Here is a 19,675-nt window from a genome sequence, read left to right as displayed (position 1 = left end):
CCCCTCTCACTCTGTACCAGTCACACCAGCCTCCTTGCTGTTTCTCAGCTACTTTGGAGTGATTGTACTTGTCCCCTCTACCTGAACACTTAACTCTCCTTTGAAGATTATGGTAGCTAGTTCCATTAGATTGCGGGAGTTTGCATTGGAGCCTTTGCTCAAAAGTACCTCAGTGGGGGCGCCTGGGTGGCTCTGTTGGTTAAGTGTCTGACTTCAGTTCAGGTCATGATCTCAGGGTCCTGGGATGGCGCCCTCTTCTCCTTCCCTCTGTCTGTGTTCTTTCTCTCAAATAAATAAATATTTTAAAAAAGCACTTCAGTGAAGCCTTCTCTAGTCATCCTATCTAAAAATTCATTTCCTCTCCCTGCAACACTCTTTATCGTCTCTGCTTACGCTACAATATTCATGGGCATCAGACACTTACTCACTCCTGTGTTTGGTTACTTACTACAAATTCCATGAACAAGGGGTCTTTGTTTTGTTCACTGCTATGTATTTCCAGTGCCCAGAACAGTAAGGGTGCATAAAAAGCTCTCAATTATATGTTAAATGAATGAACGAATGGGTATTTCACAGGGATAACTGAAGTGTCCCAGAATTATAGCAGAGCTTGGAGCAGTGAGGGTGACCGCTCGCGTGGCTGTTCAAATATAAGAATATGCATTAAATAGCCTTATAAATGTAACGAGGTGTACACAGACTAACTAAGCTTAGCTTAGTTAGCTTAGTTTGTTCCTAGAGGAAGCCCTGCTAGGCCCACCTTTTTCCATCCTTTTCTCCTACTTCCCTCTGTTGGGACCCCTGTCCCTCCCAGTCACCGTTCTTCAGCTCAATGTAATCCCTTCCTGAAACACTTGAACTGGTCTCCGTGCTGGGGCTTCAACGGCACCAGCAGCCGACCACACCTCAGCCGGCGCGTTACCCAGCAGCCGCGCGAACCCACTCGTCCCGCCCAGTTTCTCGGGCCTTCACAAGTCCCTCCCCCTCAGCTAGAACGAAGCGGAAGTGACGTTTTTGCGGAGCCCGAAGTCCCGCCCCTCACGCTTGCCCAGCCCCGGGGAGGGGACGCAAGACCGGAAGGGGTGGCTACAAGGCCCCCGAAGGGCGGGGCGGGGCGGGGCGGGGCGGCCCTCCCCAACGTGGCGGTTTACTGGAGGCGGTTCCCTTAGTATCCGGGAGAGTTTGAGTCTGTGGCGAGCGGCTCACCGGTACTGGGTCGGTGCTATCTTAGCAGGAGTGGGACCCCTGAGGCCTCAGAAACAGGCTTTTGTCTGGCCCGGGACTCCTCGGCGTCCAGCGCTTTCCCCCATAAACGGATACCGGTCATTTGGACTCTGCCTCTGGCTCAGGTTCCCACCCCACCCTACCAGGCCCCTTTCCTTCTGGCTGCTGCGGTCGTTCCTCCCTTTCCTCGCGGTGCCACCGGTGGGCACCGTCTTCGTTCTCTCAGTAGATCCCTTTTTCTCCCCCTCTCATCCCCATTCTTTCCAGAAGGCAGTCTTTATACTCTTCCTTTTTATTTCTTCCCACTTCTCTCCCCTTCTTTCCTCTTTCCTTCCTTCTCCAGCATTCTCGTTCTTCGACTGCCTGTCAGGCTACTGCCTCCTGCAAGGCTTCTCTCCCTTTCTGGAGCCTGTGCTCATGGCTCAGGAGGTTGAGCTTTTAGCGCAGTCGTTTGAAGATGTTAAGCTTCTCTTTTCTCCTGCCCAGGAGTCACAGATGCCAGGAAGTATGGCCCCCCTCAAGAAGCCTCGAAATACCACAAGGGTGCCTCTGGCTTTAAACCCCCTGAAGAGCAAGGACGTGTTGGCAGTGCTGGCTGAGAGGAACCAGGCTATAATGCCAGTTGGGGCATGGGTGGAACCTGCCTTGCCAGATAGTTCGGAAGTCCCAGCATATGTGAGTGTCAGTTTGATGCAAATGTAGTGGGGTTCCTCCCCCATTTTTCTTTTTCCTTTCTTTCTCTCCCCCTCCCCCCATGTTAGCCTTCTGTAATCCCTGGTGCTTAGATAAAGATGAACAGTCCTTTCTGGGGTTGTCCTTTCTTTTCTGTTATAAATAGGTACGTTCTTGAATTAGGATTGTAGAACAAACACCTATTTGCCAAAACTGTTCATTTCACAAACTCTTGATCGCTTGCTACGCACAAGACATACGCACTATCTATATCTTGCAGACACCCTACAACATAGTAGGGGTGACAGTTGCTACACTTAATGAAGCATTAATTGATTGCTTGAAGTTAATAAGAGTGTAGTAGAGATTCAGTAAGATTCAGACACAGAATAAGGAAAGAACAGATTAATTCTGACTGGGATTCTGAGAAAGTTTAACTATAAATTTCATGAGGACAGGGAACTTTTTGTTCATTCCTGTCCTGTCATATAGTAAGTATTAAGGAAATACTCAAAAAATGGATGTGGAAATGTAGTCTATGTTCGTCCTTAAAAAATGGAAATGTTGTAAGTACAGATCGTAGGGAACAGCATTTCAGATGAAGGGAAACTTTTGCGAAGTTTACATGTGTGCCTGTTTACATAATAACTCATGTGCTAATTGACACAGGAGGACAGTTTTGTAAGAATATTTTTGATAGTCTTTCACTAAACTGTGCCTCTTAGCTATTTGTTGGAATTTTATTGTGGCATTTACCACATTATATTTGTAGTAAGTTGTTTACATATCTACTTTTCCTGATGGAGTGTGAACTTCCAGAGCACAGGAAAAAAATCTTATTTATTATCATGCCCCCGACTTTATCTTAGTGCCTAATAAATGGAATGCACAAATTGTGGGAAGGTTCTTCTGAATGTATCGACAAAATGCTGAACATAAGATGAAAAATATGAGTGGTCCTTGATCTCAGAGAAGAAATGAGACATGTTTAAAGTAAATCTTAAATAGCGAAGCAATATCATATATTCATTAATTTTATTTTTTGTATGTGAATATGTATGTACATACATATTCATTTATTCCTCTTCTGCCCATTTCCAGAAAGGATTTTAAGTATCTGAGTAGTATATGATTAAGTGCTATGACTATGATACTTAAAGAAGAAAGATAGGACTTTGGGTTGATGTGATACAGGCAAGTTTAATGAAGAATTTAGATAGAGAAGGAGGATGATTCAAGAAGAATGGGGAGAGTGGGAAGTGAGCGAGGTGTATCAGGATTCTAAGGGTAGATTAGATTGATTGGAGTGGGAAGCTTAGTGGGGGGATGGTGGCTGATAGAACTGTGGAAAATAGGAGCTGTAGGGAACCACAGGAAATGGAGAAGGGATTGACTTCATTCATTGTTTAATATTTACAGATGAATTTCATAATAAAACAGTGTTCTGATTAGGTTAATTGCTTCAAAACTTTTTTGAAGTGAGGGATAGATTGGCTCCTGGGGGACAGATTAGGATGTAATCGTAACAATTTAGCCATGAAGTATAGCATCAAGACTTGTTTAATGGTAAGGAATAAAGAGGGAAAGCCTTGAGAAAGGGTGGTTGAAGTAGGAATGAAGAGGGATAAATGTCTTATATTTATCCCAGAAGAATCAGTAAGATTTGGTACAAAGGTATTTTGGTATTTAAGTTAGTGACTCCTCTTTTTCATTGCTCAAATAATGACATCTTTGTAATGTAGCATCAAAATGCCTAAAAACCACCAAATTTTTCTTTTTCTATGTGAAAGAGAATTGAATCTCATGTTCCCAAACACTAAATGGAAATACTAGTCTTGGAAAAAATATAAACATGTCTCCTTTCCCTCATTTAAAAAATTTTGATCAGTACCAGTCAAAGTCAATCTGATCAAGCATCTCATAGAACTCTTTACCGATTTAGCATATATGGACTGGGGAATCCACCCTTAACAGATGCAGCTCTTGTCAGCTCAGAATAAATGCTGAATAGTTACTTCTAAAGCATGGTAGACCTAATATCATGCCTATTCTAAAGGGAAGCTCCTAATCATTTTTGTCCCCAAAGTTTCAAGGAGCTGTCAAGATTCCTAAAAATACCGTAACTTCAGACCTCCCTCCCCTTCCATTAATTAAATTAGCACCGAAAGACACTGCTGTTCTATCAGCATTCATGGCTGTTGCATTATTTTATAATTTATCTGATTATCTATTGTTGTGTAACAAACCTGGATCTTAGTGGCATAAAGCAAAAGATACTGTGTGTCAGGATTTCAAGCAGGGCACAATGGGGATGGCTTGTCTGCAACATGGTGTCTGAAGCTTCAGTTGGGACAGCTAAAATGGCTGGAGATGTCTGGGACAAGTTTACTGGGTTCTGGCTGTTGGTTGGATTTCTTGGTTCTTCATCTGGCATCTGTTGGGCTGTAAAGTCCAAGATGGCTTTCTCACTCACATAACTGGCACTTGGGCTAGGATGACTAGAATGGCTAGGAGCTTGCTGGAAGATTTCTCTTTCCACACGGCCTCTCTACTTGGCTAGCTTGGGCTTCCTTTCAGCATGGTAGTCTTAGGGTAGAATTCTTACATGGTGGCTGGTTTCCCTAGGGTGAGCATTCCAAGAGCTATAGGTGGAAGTTGCTTTATGACCTTGCTGGAGAAGTCATGGAGCCAATGCTTCTTCCTCTTTTTGGATATACAGAGCCAGACTACATTCAGTATGGGAAATGACTACACAAGGGCATAAATACTGGGAGACTTGATTCATTGTGGGGAGAAGGGGAGATCATCCTTGGAGACTACTGTGTAATCTAAATATCAGTCCCATCATATGTGAATTATCCAAAAATGTTCTTTGGTTGTTGTGAGAAACACTTCATCCTATCTTGCCCACTTGGATAGTCCTTAAGGTTCAAAAAGTCTACGAGGAGTTAGTTGTACAATTGAAACAGTATTTATTTTTGCCTAACCCAGTATTTCTCAAATTTATTTGACTCTGAGAATCTCCTAACATTCCAGAACATGGGACAATGTTCTTGGGTTTTGGTGGCCTTACACAATGGTGTTTGCTAAGAAAAATATGTTTCTAAAATATGGCACATTCTTATGTTTGGCTTACAGTTGAGATTCACAATTTGGAATCAGTCATATACTTCAGTAAGATGTTTGATAATCTCAGCATGGGGGTAAAGAGAGGGCAGACAGATAGTGGAAGTAAAAAAAGGAAGGATGGCTTTAATCTTCTGGGAGTTGAGTTAATTTCGGTCAGTTGTTCAGGCTTTACTATCTATCTCTCTCCTTTGGAATTATTTTACCTAATTGTTCTTTGATATTTGTTTTGTACACTCTACTCCTATGGTATATACTCGTATAGAATATGGGGTAGATTTCTTGGAAAATTTAATTTTAATTGGAATTTAAGTTCATTTGATTTTGAGAGTTAATGACCTCCTATGAAATATTTGGGCACCTTCTGAACTAGAATTTGGAATCACTGTGTTAGAAGAAGGGCTCAATAGGAGTATGATTTTATTTAATTTGAAGATTCCTTTTGAAAGAGAAACACAGTCGAGAGAAAAACAGTACAGTATAGGGCATACATATTGGAGTCAGAGAAACTTCTAGCTGTGCTACTTGCCAGCCATAGACTCTTTGGCTACTACTAAAGATTAATCTTTCTGAGCCCCAGTTTCTTCATCTTTAATATAAGAGATAAGAATACCTTCTGTTGGAGGTAGTGTTGGGGATTCAGTGATAAAATGTAGTTAAAGTGCTTGTCTTGTAGCAGATCTTTAATAATGGTAACTGCTTTTAATTATGATGACTATGGTTGTTATTCAGAGCACTCAGAGGAAGTGAATACTGATCAGGGACTCAAATGGGATAAAATATTCTAGATTGTTTAGAATATGTTTTGGAATTGAGCATTACATAAATATTGAGTGTCTTTATATTCAAGGCTCTGTGTTACATATTGTAGGGGAAACAAAGGAGAGTTAAGTACATTTCCTGTCCTCAAGGTGTACCTAACCTAATGGGGGATTTGAGAAGTGTTGCTCTCAATTAATGTTAATAAGAATGAGAGGTATTATAGCATAGGAGAGCTCAGAAGAAGAAGGGATTGTGGAAGGTCCTAGGTGGTGGGTATTAGATGGTCTTAAAGAATGAGTAAGCCTTTACCTTACTAGATAGAGATGACAGGAAGAGCATGCTATGTTAAAAATGGAGCATAAATCCGAGTGTGAAGGCATTTTATAATAGGACGTATTTAGTGAGTGGTGAGCAATTTTAGAAAATGTGTGACATAAGATAGGTTTGAATTGGTTCATTAAGAATTAATGAAGACAACTTTAGTTATCAGTTCAATGAAAAATTAAGATTTTATTTGAGTGCTCACAAATTCCAATTTTTAGTTTGTGATTTGGTTTGAGTTCTTGGTACTCACCAGCTATGTCTAGATTATCAGCTCTGAACTCCTGTGATTTCCTTACTCTACTGGGAATTCTGGATTATAGAACTGAATTATTTTGTCAGGATTTTATCTTGACTGATTTGTGCTTACAGCAGAGCCCTAGTGGGCAAAAACTGCTAACATTTAAGTTTATTTTCTGTCTTTCATCTTTCAAGACTTCAGCATATATGATTGAAGAAGAACTAAAGGAACAGCTAAGAAAAAAACAAGAAGCTCTGAAGCATTTTCAGAGACAAGTCAAACACCGAGTAAATCAGCAAATCAGGCTGAGAAAAAAGCAACAGTTTCAGAGATCTTATGAAGCAGTAAGTTCAAAAGTGAACCTGAGTAAAGATTGAATGTGAAGTGTGTGTTATGAGATAAGCTGTTAGACAGTTACAGACTCACTTTCTTTGGATTTCATGCTTTGTATAATTGCTAGGGAGGGCAGTAGATTTGTATGTTTTATTCTTGTGTTGTTCTGACTCACAAGAATTTTTTTTTGCTCTCACCAATAGTATAAACAATGTCAGAATTTTGGATTTGGGTTTGAATTTTGGCTTTGCTGCTTGCTAGCTATGTGACCTTGGGTTTATTACTTACCCTCTGTGGACTGTAGTTTCTTGATCTATAAAATTGGGGCTATGATACTTGTCTCACAATGTTGTTATGATAATTAGATAAGTAAATTATTAGCACATAGTAGGTGCCTGGTAAATGTTAGTTTCTTTGCCTGTTAAAACTTTCCCCTTTATACCCCTGATCCTGATTTAAAATCTTTGGGGCTGCTTATAGACATTATTTGATTATAATGGCTTGGAGTAGAACCTCACTAGAAGAATCTCACTTTCTTCCTTTGTGTAGGCAGAAAAAGAAGGCTCTATAGCCATGCAGTCTTCAGATCCAGCACATTTAACTCCTAAAAGAACAAGTGTTTTTCCAAGCAACTTGAATGCTGCTATTGGAAGTGCTAGGTTACCTCCTTCCCAGATGCTTGGGGATGGAATGGATGACAGAGAGAATCAGAATGAATTATTCCAACAACAAGCCCAGGCTGTAAGTACATATTCATTTTATGTCTATGATTTTTTTTTTTAGATATAGGACATATCTAGGATATGAAGTAGAGGTTAGGAGGTATCACATTCAACTTCACTTTTACTTTTTTTACCTTTGTAAGTGGTGAATAGTGAAATGATGTTTATTTTTTATACATATTTTAAATTTATTTATTTTTGGTAAGACAGTTTAGAATCATCTAAAGGAAGGTGCCAAAGTGTAAGAGTCAAACCTTATGAGAAAGAGCTTTAGGTCAAAGAACAGAGATTTTTTTTTTCCCCCCAATTATACTGGAATTGTGTTATGGGTAAATTATTCTGTTTGTAGCATATGGACAGAACTGATTCCTAACCTCTGTTGCAAATAGGTACAGTACATGTATGGGGCATTTCATTCATTATTTTTGTCTCTTTTTCCTCTTTTCTGTCCTTTAATCTGATTTTCATAATAAATAGATCTATAGGTCAAGTAATAATATAGTAAACTCTCAACATAATCAGAATTTTAAAATGTAACATATCTAGTAATTGATTTTACATGTTATTTATTTATTAAAGATTTATTTATTTATTTTAGAGAGAGAGAGCGTAGGGGGAGGGCAGAGGGGGAAAGAGAGAGGATCTCAACCAGACTCTGTGCCGAGCACGGAGCCTGATGTGGAGCTCGATCTCCCGTGACCTGAGCCGAAACCAAGAGTCAGACACTTAACTGACTGAGTCACCCAGGCGCCCCTTGCGTATCTGTTATTTAAAAATTAACTACCATCGTGAGGTTCATACACTCAAATCACTTGTCACCATGCACTCAACTCTCCTTAGTGTACATGAGCTTTTTGTCCAGTAAATATCCTATTCTTCAACTCTGCTATGGGAATTATACTTCATCTTATTTAAAATGTATTTCTAGGGAGAGTGAGAGGAGAGCAAAAATGTAGATGATGATTGTCTGGGGGTGCCTGGGTGGCTCAGTTGGTTGAGTGCCCATCTGTTGGTTTCGGCTAAGGTCATGATCTCACTGGTTGTGGGATCAAGCTCCGTGTGGGGCTCTGGGCTCAGCGGGGAGTCTCCTTGAAAATTCTCTCCCTCTTCTTCCCCCACTCAGGCCCACTCTCTCTCTCTTGCTCTTTAAAATAAATAAATAAATCTTCAAAGAAAAAAGAAAATGATGATAATGTGAAAATAAAAGTTTTGTAACTGCTTATGTGCTCGGTCATAAGCATGAAACAAATCTAACGGTGTTGTTAGTATCAAGAGGGAAAAGCTTTATAAGCACATGTTATATTGAAATACTTAAAATCATTTTTTTCTCTTTGTCCCAAACTATGACTTTTTCTTGCCATTGCTTGACTTGTAGTAATCATTTTATAAATCATTTTTGTTTTCCTTTTGAAGATTATGAACAGTTTGTTGAGCAAATACTTATTGAGCCAGGCACTGCGTAAAGTATAAGGGATGGAGCACTGATGAAGACATAGTTGTTGCTTTCATGGTGTCGTAGCTATTGCCTCACTGTGTGAGGATTTTACTTCGTCTGTGTAATACACAAATAGAACACATCAGGTCGCAGATACTTGAATATACTGTGTTTGTTAAACACTGTAGAGATACCAGTGAAATGTGAAATAGGACCCTTCATGGGTTTATATTTCCAAATAGAGATATAAAGCTAACAGACCCCAATCTATTAGATAATAATATAGAGACATTTGCTGTATCTGATGAAGAGTTGTGCTATGGGATGTCAAAAATTTTTAAATCCAAGGAAATATTTGTGGGAGAATTCCTGGAAGAGGTGGACTTGAGCTGTATATTTTGAATTGATAAAGTGAATTGAATTGGTAAATTCAAGAGAATTTTGAGATAGGAGGAACAGTGAAAAGTCTTGAATATGTGATGAGCTTGGTATATTTGGGAATAAGTGATGGAACCATTCTAATTGATAGTTTACAGAGGAGAATAACAGAAAATGAGGTTAGATAGGTAGGAGGAAATCAGATTATGAAAAGCATGAAATGTTATAAAATTTCAAAAAGTTTTTATACCCTGTTTTTTTTTTTTCCTTAAAAGATAAACTACTGAAGAATGTTCAGTGATCTAAACTACTTTAAGCCTATGAACTTTTGCCCCTACACCACCATGGCAATAAATGCTTTTCAATTTTACTGTTTCTGTTTCAGTTTTTATCCACTAGGTGTCACTAAGAACTAGACAGTGAGACGTTCAAGCACTAACTCCCTTGGTTTATCTAGAAGTGGCTGAGTAAATCGTGAATGCAGTTCACTTTCGGAGTGTTAGTGGACTTTTCAATTTTCTTGTCTTGGAGTGATAGAAACATAGAACCCTGGAGTTGGAGGGTTTTACATATTCATGTCACATATTGAAATACTTAAGGATGAAATGACTTGACATCTGGGGTATACTTCAGAATAATGTAAGGGTGAGGTGAAGTAGGGCATTATATATTAAACAAGATTGGCCAGGAATTGATAATGTTAAAACTGGTTGATGTGTATGTGGTGTGTATTATAGCTTCTGTCTATTTCTCTGTATGTTTGAAGTTTCCAATGTGTTTGAATTTATTTACATTTTTAATTAAATGTTGGAAAAGAAAAGACATTATCTAGTCTAACCTTTCTTTCTCTAACGAATTCTTTTTATAATGTCTCATATATAAATGGCCATCTAGTTTCTGCTAGAACACTGCCACTGCTGAGCAACTTACTACTTTTTAGACTATTTCATTTTTAGAAGTTTTGAAATTATAAGTATTTTTTCAATATATTGAGTCAAATTCTTCTCCCTATAATTTTTACCCTTTGGGCCTAGTTTTGTACTCTTAAGCAATAGAAAATAAAAAACCATGGTCATCTCTAAGACACTTCAAGTATTTGATTATAACTATCATTTTTCTCTTTTGATTCTTAAATTCCTAATGCTTTCTGTCATTATAATCTTGGTTGATTTCTTCTGAATGTTATTTAGTTTTTCAGTGCTCTTTTCAAATATGACCCTCAAAACTGAACACAGAACTATACCCCAAATGTGATTTTGCTAGGACCTCTCTTATTCTGTACCCCCACCCCATCCTCTACTTTTATAATACTCGGTATTACCTACTTGTTCTAAGGTAGATTAAGATTGGGTACCTAAAGTTAGGAAGTATAATCATAAAACCCAGAAGAAATTTCAAGTGTTCCCATAAAATAGAATTAGCCTAGCCCTGAACTTTTTGTTAAGACTGATACTTATCTCTAAGGATTGAGTTTCTGTTGTGTTCCTTGATAGCTTCATTTTGGTGGGGAATTGAAGAACAACTGATCATTGTTTCTCACCATGTAATAACTTTTTATTTATACACTATTAAGCTCACTACTATTTTTTAGCATGGTATACCTCAGCTTTTTATTTGTTTCTCACTGAATCTTTTATTATCTTATTTTTTTACTTTTATTCTCTCTTTATATTGCAGGTTTTCCAGCTTTTTCAACCCTGGAAATAACAATTCACTTTTGTAATTAAGAAAGGTTTAAACAATATGAAATAACCTGTTAAGTTTTCTGTAATCTGTCATTGAAAAACTAGTGTTTGAGTTAGGCTCTTTGGCTGCAAGAATTCATTTTATTTTAAGAATATGCACGGGATAATAAAGACAGAATCAGAAACTCACACAAATCTAAACTCCCTTAAGGAGTGTGTGGCCGGACAATTTTTTTAGGTCTGAGTTAGCTCCGTTGATCACACAGCATAGGATCTTTGATCTTCCCACTAATATTTAATCACTAACTTGATTGATTCGGTGGTCCTCGTAGGGTGACCCACCTTTCCCCATTGCCTGAGGACATGAGACCTTCAGTGCTAAACCTGGACAGTTCCAGGCAAAGTGGGAGAGTTGGTTGCCCTGTCTCTACACATATGCTTCTCCCTTATTTGCTTAATTTTCTACTACCTCATATTCTCATCATCACAGCTCTGAAACTTTGGCATATGTAGGCTCCTTTAGCCTCTTTTCTCCAGGTTTGGATCTTTTCAGTTCAGTTTCTGTCTCTGACTTTTCATACTTCCTAGTTCATTATGTAAGATAAAGAATCTTCATTGGCCCAGCCTGCCTTTTTGAGGAAGATCTAGGTTACTGGCAAGCCTATAGCTTGGGATGCCCACTTAATAATAATTTGATTTGTAACATCTCCCTATTTTCTTTATTTTTGTTTAATACTTATTAACATTCACTTTGGCCCTTGTATTAGTTTCCTTTGGCTGCTGTAACCGATCACCTCAAACTTAGTGGCTTGAAAGGACAAATTTCTTCTCTCGAAGTTCTGGAGGCTGGAAGTCCAAAATCAGTTTCACTGAGCCAAAATCAAGGTGTCAGCAGGGCTCCTTCCACAGATTCTAGGAGAAAATTTGTTCCTTGCCTCTATCAGTTTTTGGTGTCTGCTGGCATTCCTTTGCTTGTGGCTACATTGTACCAATCCCTGCTTCTGTCTTTACAACACCTTCTCTTCTGTAAGCCAAATCTTCTTCTACCTCTTTCTCATAAGGACTGGGGATGGCATTTAGGGCCCATGTGGATAGTCCAAGATTATCTCCTCATCTCAAGATCCTTAACTTAATAATATCTGCAAAGGCCCTTTTTCCTTATAGAGTAACATTTACAGGTTTCAGGGATTAGGACCTGGTGTCTTTGGGTGTCCATTATTCAGCCTGTTACAGTCCTCATAGTTAGTCCTTGAAAGGGCCTTCAGGTTGAGGTTTGATGAAGGGTTATGGTAATAACAGAGAAATGGAAAGACTATAATGTATATTCCAGCTGCTGGACCAGTTGAAATACCCTGCTTAAGGGACTAAAATCAATCTGTGACTCTAATAGAGGTTTGGAGTTGATGGGAGATGAACATTATGTATCCTTATTTCATATCTGTTACGACGAGTATTTTGAATCCTTGGTCACATTGTGCAGGGCAATAACATTTACCATACTTGGTAATGAGGAAAAGCAGGCATATGTGTGGCTCTTGTATTTTTCATAACCTCAACTGCACATGTATCTCTTTTTGCAATATGATTATCTCTATCTTGACCCCTTTAGCCACTCTGCTAACCAAATTTAGAGGTCCTCATCTTAGCAGAATAAAGAGTAATGCTTCAAGCTGATTTCTGTGGCTGGAGGTGTAGACCTTTAAAAGCAAGGACAAAACAGAGGTGATATACTGTAAGGAAACTGTGCTGGCAGTGAGAGTGCTTTTATCCCTAGCTCACTATTAGTAAAAATCAAGGTGTTTGTTATTTATATCTAAATCGTGGTCGTGATTTGCCTTCAAGGGAGAATTGATATCATTAAACTTTTGCTGGATGGGTTAGAACTGGTCTTGGTTTTGCCATAATTTTACTGAGTATCATAGGGATATACTTTTCTTCCACATGATGTAGGGCTTAGCCTAAAAAATGGTATTTTGTTAATTTCTGTATTTTCTTTAAGGGAACATTCTGTGCAGATTTGTGAAAAATAAAATATTCTATGCTTCTCTGAAAAAGAAATCAAAATAGGTGCTTAATGAAATTAGTAGGTAGATATAAGGAATGAACACAAAGCCAGTGTATTTAATATTAATACTTATTATCAGCTGTTACTTAGAGTACTTGAAACAAATGAGTTGAGATGTTTGAGTTTGTGTTCTGACTTAACTTAGAAAGGCTTCCTGAAAGAAGGGAGATTTGAGAAAAAACAATAGCTACAGTCTTCAAATGTTAGGGGTGAAGAAGGGATTCCTGTAATAGGAAAAAAGAATTTTAGAGGGACTAGGAATAGAGTCTTCTAGCAAGGAGTGATAACAGTGATTAGGCGTGCACGGACTAGTTGAAGAAATAACTCCTTATTGAGAAGATGAATGGAAGGTAAGCAATGTATCTGCTCAATCATTTCTAAGTTTATTAATTCAAACTTTCAGGTTCTGATATTTTTGTGTACATTCTTAATACAAAGCATACGTTGTTAAAAAAAATTTGAATAACAGCACTTAAATCAAGTTATGAAATATAGTATCTTAGAATAATGAAAATCATGTAAAAATACTATCAGCAGACCAAAGTGTCCTTTGCAGGTAATCCTCTTGTCTTAGGTCTGGCATTTTTTAATAATAGGGGCCTGTTTTCCTGTTGGAACACTTAGTGAATTGGGTATTAAAACTTTAGCCTGTTTTTGTTTGCTCTTTTTTCCCTTTTCCTGGCAGCTTAGTCAAACCATGAAACAGGCCCGTCACCGGCTGGCATCCTTTAAGACCGTGAATAAAAAAAATGCGTCAGTGTTTCCAGATGGTAGAAGGAAAACCTTTCCCCCTCAAGAGGTAAATTTATTTCTAATAAATTGTTTTAAAAAGTACAGATAAAGATTTATTTACATCTCAACATTATTTAGAACTGTAAAAATAATTGGAAATAACCTGAAATATCCAATAGTAGGGAATGGTTAAAAAATTATGGTGTATCCACATATAGCTATTCTAAAAATTATCATGCTTTCAGAGAATATATGAAGACAAGGGAAAGTGTGATGCAAAGTTAAGTGAAAAAAGTAGGATACAAGATTATATACAATATATTCTCAATTAAAAAAACTTTATTCAGCCAACATTTATGGAATGTTTATAGTTGCCAGGCATTATTCTAGAAGCAGGACTTAGAGTAGAGAAAATATAGACAAAGATCCCTCAAGGAGCTTCTGTGCTAGTAGGGAAGCAAATAATAAACAAGCAAATAAATGTAGAATATAATTTCAAACAATAAGTGCTATAAAAAAAATAAAGCAAAATAAAAAGATTGGGAGGGAATGCTGTGTGCAGAGACAAAAGCCTGGAAAGAAATGGACCAAGAGGTTAATACTGATTATTTCTGGTTAGCGTTATTACAGGTGATTTTTATTTTTTTCTCTCTGTTTTCTCTATTTAAAAAATTTTTCATAATGCACATATTTTACTTTCTAATCAGGAAAAAAACCAATACTGTTAAAAGAAAGAAATTCTTTTAATTCAAAATACAAGGTTAGAGTGAATAATTGGAACCTAAATGTGACTTAAAAGGATATTTAAGGTGATACTTGTAAAATGACATTGTTCTGTGCCTACTTATTTCAGTGTTCACAAATTTGGATGTTAAAAACAAACTCATGTATTTTCCTGTGTTTACTCATTTTGGCATTAATTTCAAGTTTTGATAGGCAGCATCTAGTAAAATGGACTGTTTCATCTTTTTTGCTTTTTTTTTTTTGGCCATCATCCACCTCTGTCCCTTACTTAGTTCTTTCCTAGTTTTGCTTCCTAGATTATATATATATTTTTTGTATTTTTTTCCTTAAGTATCTCAACACAACCATCAAAAACGTTTGTCTCTTATTTGTTTACAGTTTGTAGAATGCTAACCTATAATGTCTCTCTCTTCAGTGGTAATTAAGACATTTATAGTTAAATATAAGAAACAAGCGGCCATGGGTGTGTGTGTCACATACGGCATTTCGTCCCAGATACATTCAGTATGGTTACCTTTTTCTAGCATTGTCTTGTTATGACTCTCAAGATAGAGTTTCTTTTGTACCTAAATTCTTCTCAGTGGCTTGTTTTTTTAGACAATTTTCATACCTAATGGATTTGGCAACTCCAGTTTGTGACATTAGACTGACTCCAGAGTACTGTTAGAAGGAAGTGGTTGGACACATTCTAGTAAACCAGAAAAAAAAAAAAGAGTCATCAGATCCTAGAGACTCATATTTTATATTGTGTGAAACATGTTCAAACCTTTCAGTTGATGTTTTTCCAGAAAAAGTACTTGTTTACAGGTCTGACTGAAAGCATCATTCAGTAGAAGGGAGAAGAATTAAGTCTGAGATAACATCCTGTATAAACCAGTTTTATATGTCAGAGATGCCATTTAAATGTAATTCATTATGATGAGGATGATGATGAATTCAGACTGACTGCTACTTCCAAAGAATGCATGTGTATTTTTCAGCTAAAACATTGGAAACATCTATTCCATAGAAATGAGACTGATAAAAGAAATCAGTGTAATTTTTTATATTTCTTATATCAAGTATGTGGTCTTTCCCTCAATTCTGAACAGTTTTCTACCCCCTCAATTGTATGAAGTGGAAATCTGCCAGTCAGAAAGGACACAATCTATAACCCAGTTGAACTCTGGTTTCATTTCCTTGTTAGACTTTTTACTGACCTTAAAATCTGTCTGGTTCTTATTGTTATTCCAGATATAGAGATACAAATAGAAGATATACTTGCTTGCACATTGTCAGGTCACCAAGATAAAATCATAAGCCTCCTAAAATTGATCCTGGCTGGGATAGGGACAAATTGTCATTTATAAAGTTAATATATTCTCCTAGCAGCCTATTTCACTCCATGTTTGATGTGTGAGTGATTTGTTTGTAAATCTGAAGTAGAACTCACCACTTGTTTTTCTTTATTTATATTAAACCACCCTCATCTGTTAAAATCATTCCAGATCTTTCACAAAAACTCAACTTAGTATCATGAGCATATTGCTTTCTCTAGACCATCTATATTTGTATTAATTTTTTTTTTCAGAAAGCACTTTATAGGAAGTCATCATCCCTCAAGATAAATACAGGAACAAGAGGACAGTTGACCTTTAAGGTCTGTCAAGGTCTTTGGTCTTTTAACTACTTCACATTGCCAGAAATTTATAGAAAATCAGGGAGGGAAATGTAAAGAATAAAGGGAAAAAATAATGGCTTGTTAGAGCCGTCCACAGCTAATTATGTTTGGGTTTGAGGGTTAAGATTCTAATGTCCAGTATTGTTTTGTTCCTAACAGTTCTATTGAGATATAATTTATATACCACACAGTTTACCCATTTAAAGTATACATTTCAGTGGTTTTTAGTATATTCACAGGTTTGTACAACTGTCAACGTAATCTAATTTAGAACACTTTCTTCACCCCTAAAAGAAACCCTATTTCCCATGTTTCCCATGGGAAACATTTCCCATTCACTCCTTTCCCCACCCCTAGTCCTAAGCAACCACTAAACTACTTGCTGTCTCTATAGATTTGCTTATTCTGGACATTTCATCTAAATAGAATCATATAATATGTGGTCTTTTGTGACTGGCTTCTTTCACTTTGCATATTTTCATTATGTTGCAGAATGTATCAGTACTTCATTCCTTTTTTACTGCTGAATAATATTCCTTTATGGCTTTATCACATTTGGTATATCCATTCATCAGTTGATGGACTTCGTGGCTTTTGTGAATAACTGCTACAAACACTTATGTACATGTTGTTTTGTGGACATTTCTTTAGTAATGGAATTTTGGGGTCATAGGCTAACTCTGTGTTTAATAGTTTGAGGAGCTGCCAAGCTGTTTTCCATCAGCAATATATGTAGGTTCCAATTTCCCCACATCCTCACCAATACTTACTATTGTCCATCTTTTTGATTATAACCATCCTACTGATGTGAAATGATATCTCACTATACTTTTGATTTGTGTTTTCCTGATGACTTATGATCTTGAGTATCTTTTCACATGCCTATTGCCCATTTATATGTCTCTTATGGAGAAAATGTCTATTCAAATGTGGTGTCCATTTTTTAATTGGGGTATTTGGTTTTTTTATTACTGAGTTATAAGTGTTCTTTATATATTCTGGATACATGTCCCTTATCAGATACATGATTTGCAGATATTTTTCCCATTCTGTAGGTTGTCATTACACTTTCTTAATGCTATCATTTGTACAAAATTTTTAATTTTGGTGTAGTTTATCTCTTTTTTCTTGTGTCGCTTATGCTTTTGATGTAGTATCTAATAAACCATTGCTTAATCTAAAGTCATCAATATTTTCTGCTATGTGTCCTAAAAATTTTATAATTTTAGTTCTTACATATAGGTCTATAATCTATTTTGAGTGAATTTTTATATGTGGTGAGGAAGTGTTTTAACTTAGTTCTTTTGCATGTGGATATCCACTTGTCCCAGTACCATTTGTTGAAAAACTATCCTTTTTCCATTGAATTTTCTTGGCACTCTTGTTGAAAACCAGTTGACTGAGGGTTTATCAATGTCTTAATACTATCTTCTGAGATCTGTGAACATGGGATCTCTTTCCATTTATTTAGATCTTTTTTTTTTAAGATTTTATTTATTTATTTGAGAGAGAGAGAATGAGAGAGAGAGAGCACACGAGAGGGGGGAGGGTCAGAGGGAGAAGCAGACCCCCTACTGAGCAAGGAGCCCGACATGGGACTCGATCCCGGGACTCCAGGATCATGACCTGAGCCGAAGGCAGTCGTTAACCAACTGAGCCACCCAGGCGCCCTCCATTTATTTAGATCTTTTTAAATTTCTTTCAACAGTGTTTTATAATTTTCATTATATAGTCTTATGCTTCTTTTGTAATGTCCTGTTTTTATAATATTTGATTATATTGACCTACCAAATTATATTAATAGTGTGCTGAATCCCAGGATTTTATTGTAATCATATTGTTTATACCTGTAATCGATACTTTTTTTCATTGTTGATTGTGTTGTTTTGTAGGAACCTGACTCTGAGGAATCTTCATCTATTATGATAGATAAGAAAGGGACAGAAAATTTGTTTTGGGGAGACCAGCAGGATCTCCTTTCTGAAGACAGGGACAAACCTTTCAGCAGAGTTCAGGTAAAGCAGAGTGAAAGGAGATAGTATAATAAAAATTAAACTAAGTGTGATTTGGACTAGCGATACCGTATTGTTGTACTACTTTGGGATTATAGATTTAGGTTCTGTTAAGTCGAGCAAAGATTATAATTTCCCATTTTATTCTAGTAATTTGACTACCATATTTTTTATTTTTTTTTAAGATTTTATTTATTTGAAAGAGAGCGAGAGAGAGTGTGTGAGTGAGCACAAGCAGGGGGAGCAGCAGGCAGAGGCAGAGGGAGAGGGAGACATAAGCTCACCATTTAGCAGGGAGCCTGACACAGGGCTCGATCCCAGGACCCTGGGATCACGACCTGAGCTGAAGGCAGACGCTTAACCCACTGAGCCACCCAGGCGCCCCTGACTACCATATCTTTTTGAAATTATTTTAGGAATCTTGTGGAAAATCTAGAGTGTTGCTACTACCTGGCATTCTATATTTGATGTTTATGTTCACTTTTAGAAAGTACAGTTCAAAAATCCACTATTTGCTGTGATGAAAGAGGAAGAGCAAAAGCAATTAGATCTTCAAGGCCTTCAGAATATTTTTCCAGAAGCCCAGGATTATCTTCCAGAAGCCCAATGTGATCTGCTGGAAACCCAGGGTGATTTGACAGGAGTCCAGAGTGTTGAGCTAGAAGCTGAGAGTATTGAGCCAGAAGCCAAGAGTGTTGAGCCAAGACTCAATACTCTGGCTATTGAGCTGGAAAGCCAAGCTGTTGAGCCCGAAGCCCAGGCCATTGAGCCTAAAGCCCAGGCTGTTAAGATAAAAACTCAGGGTATTATGCCAGAAGCCCAGAATACTGAACTAGATGATGGGAGTATTGTGTCTAAAGTCCAGGATTTGCTACCCAAAGGACAATTTGTTCTTCCCAAAGACCAGAATATTCTACCCAGATGTCAGGACCAGGACTTTCTACTTAAAGACCAGGATTTTCTACCCGAATGTCAGGACCAGCATTTTCCACCCAGAGACCAGCATGTTCTCTCTGAAGACCAGAATATTCAATCCAAATTTCAGGACCAGGATTTTCTACCCAGAGACCAGCATCAGCATTTTCTACCCAGAGATCAGGTAAATAGAGTGGAAAGGAGATATAACAAGAAGAAATAGCTACTTAAATTTTGGAGTGGGATTTGCAAGGACTAAATTGCAGCTGATTTGGAGAGTCATAGTTGGAAAAAATAGTTTCCTCATTAATTCCTCAAAAGTCTGGGGTTCTCATTAAATGTTAAAGTATTAGCAGCACATTACCCCTTACTGGACAATTTACTTTTTTTTTTTAATCTTTATTAGGAAAAATATTTCTGGCAGCCATTATCTGCTTTGACAGCTGAAAGATGGAACAAGGAGTGGCCCACAAGTGTGCAACAGTATCTTTTACTACTCAGGTTCCAAGGCCAGCCCTCCACCAGAGATCAGTTAGGCCAAAAATAAGAAAAAAGGGATCAACAGGAAGTAAATTACATAGGGTTGTAAGTGGGCTTATGTGGAATAGAATATAGTGTTTTCTATTTCATATGTTCAGTTATACTCTG

At 37.4% G+C, this 19,675-nt stretch overlaps 1 protein-coding gene across 13 annotated transcripts in view; it reads left to right on the top strand.

Moving 5' to 3' along the window:
- Window positions 1-1,097: 1,097 nt before the first annotated feature.
- Window positions 1,098-19,675, top strand: part of CCDC15 (coiled-coil domain containing 15) — a 61,602-nt gene continuing 43,024 nt past the window's right edge. For 4 of the 13 annotated variants that reach the window (XR_014138870.1, XR_014138869.1, XM_081799189.1 and 1 more), the window contains exons 1-8: window positions 1,113-1,349; window positions 1,711-1,899; window positions 6,541-6,690; window positions 7,229-7,420; window positions 13,650-13,763; window positions 16,011-16,079; window positions 17,993-18,115; window positions 18,600-19,211. Coding sequence is in view for 11 of the 13 variants with exons in the window: in XM_081799189.1 (XP_081655315.1) it covers window positions 1,720-1,899; window positions 6,541-6,690; window positions 7,229-7,420; window positions 13,650-13,763; window positions 16,011-16,079; window positions 17,993-18,115; window positions 18,600-19,211 (1,440 nt within the window). In the remaining 2 variants the exon portion in view is untranslated. Of the gene's footprint in view, window positions 1,426-1,710; window positions 1,900-6,540; window positions 6,691-7,228; window positions 7,421-13,649; window positions 13,764-16,010; window positions 16,080-17,992; window positions 18,116-18,599; window positions 19,212-19,675 lie in introns of all 13 variants that reach the window. The other 9 variants (XM_081799192.1, XM_081799194.1, XM_081799193.1 and 6 more) reach the window with 7 other exon arrangements.

Source organism: Leptonychotes weddellii, chromosome 11 (genome assembly GCF_054177405.1).
Source record: "Leptonychotes weddellii isolate Sample4059 chromosome 11, ASM5417740v2, whole genome shotgun sequence".
Lineage (NCBI taxonomy): Eukaryota > Metazoa > Chordata > Mammalia > Carnivora > Phocidae > Leptonychotes > Leptonychotes weddellii.
Note: the sequence above shows the minus strand (reverse complement) of the source record. Positions and strands in the feature narration are given on the sequence as shown.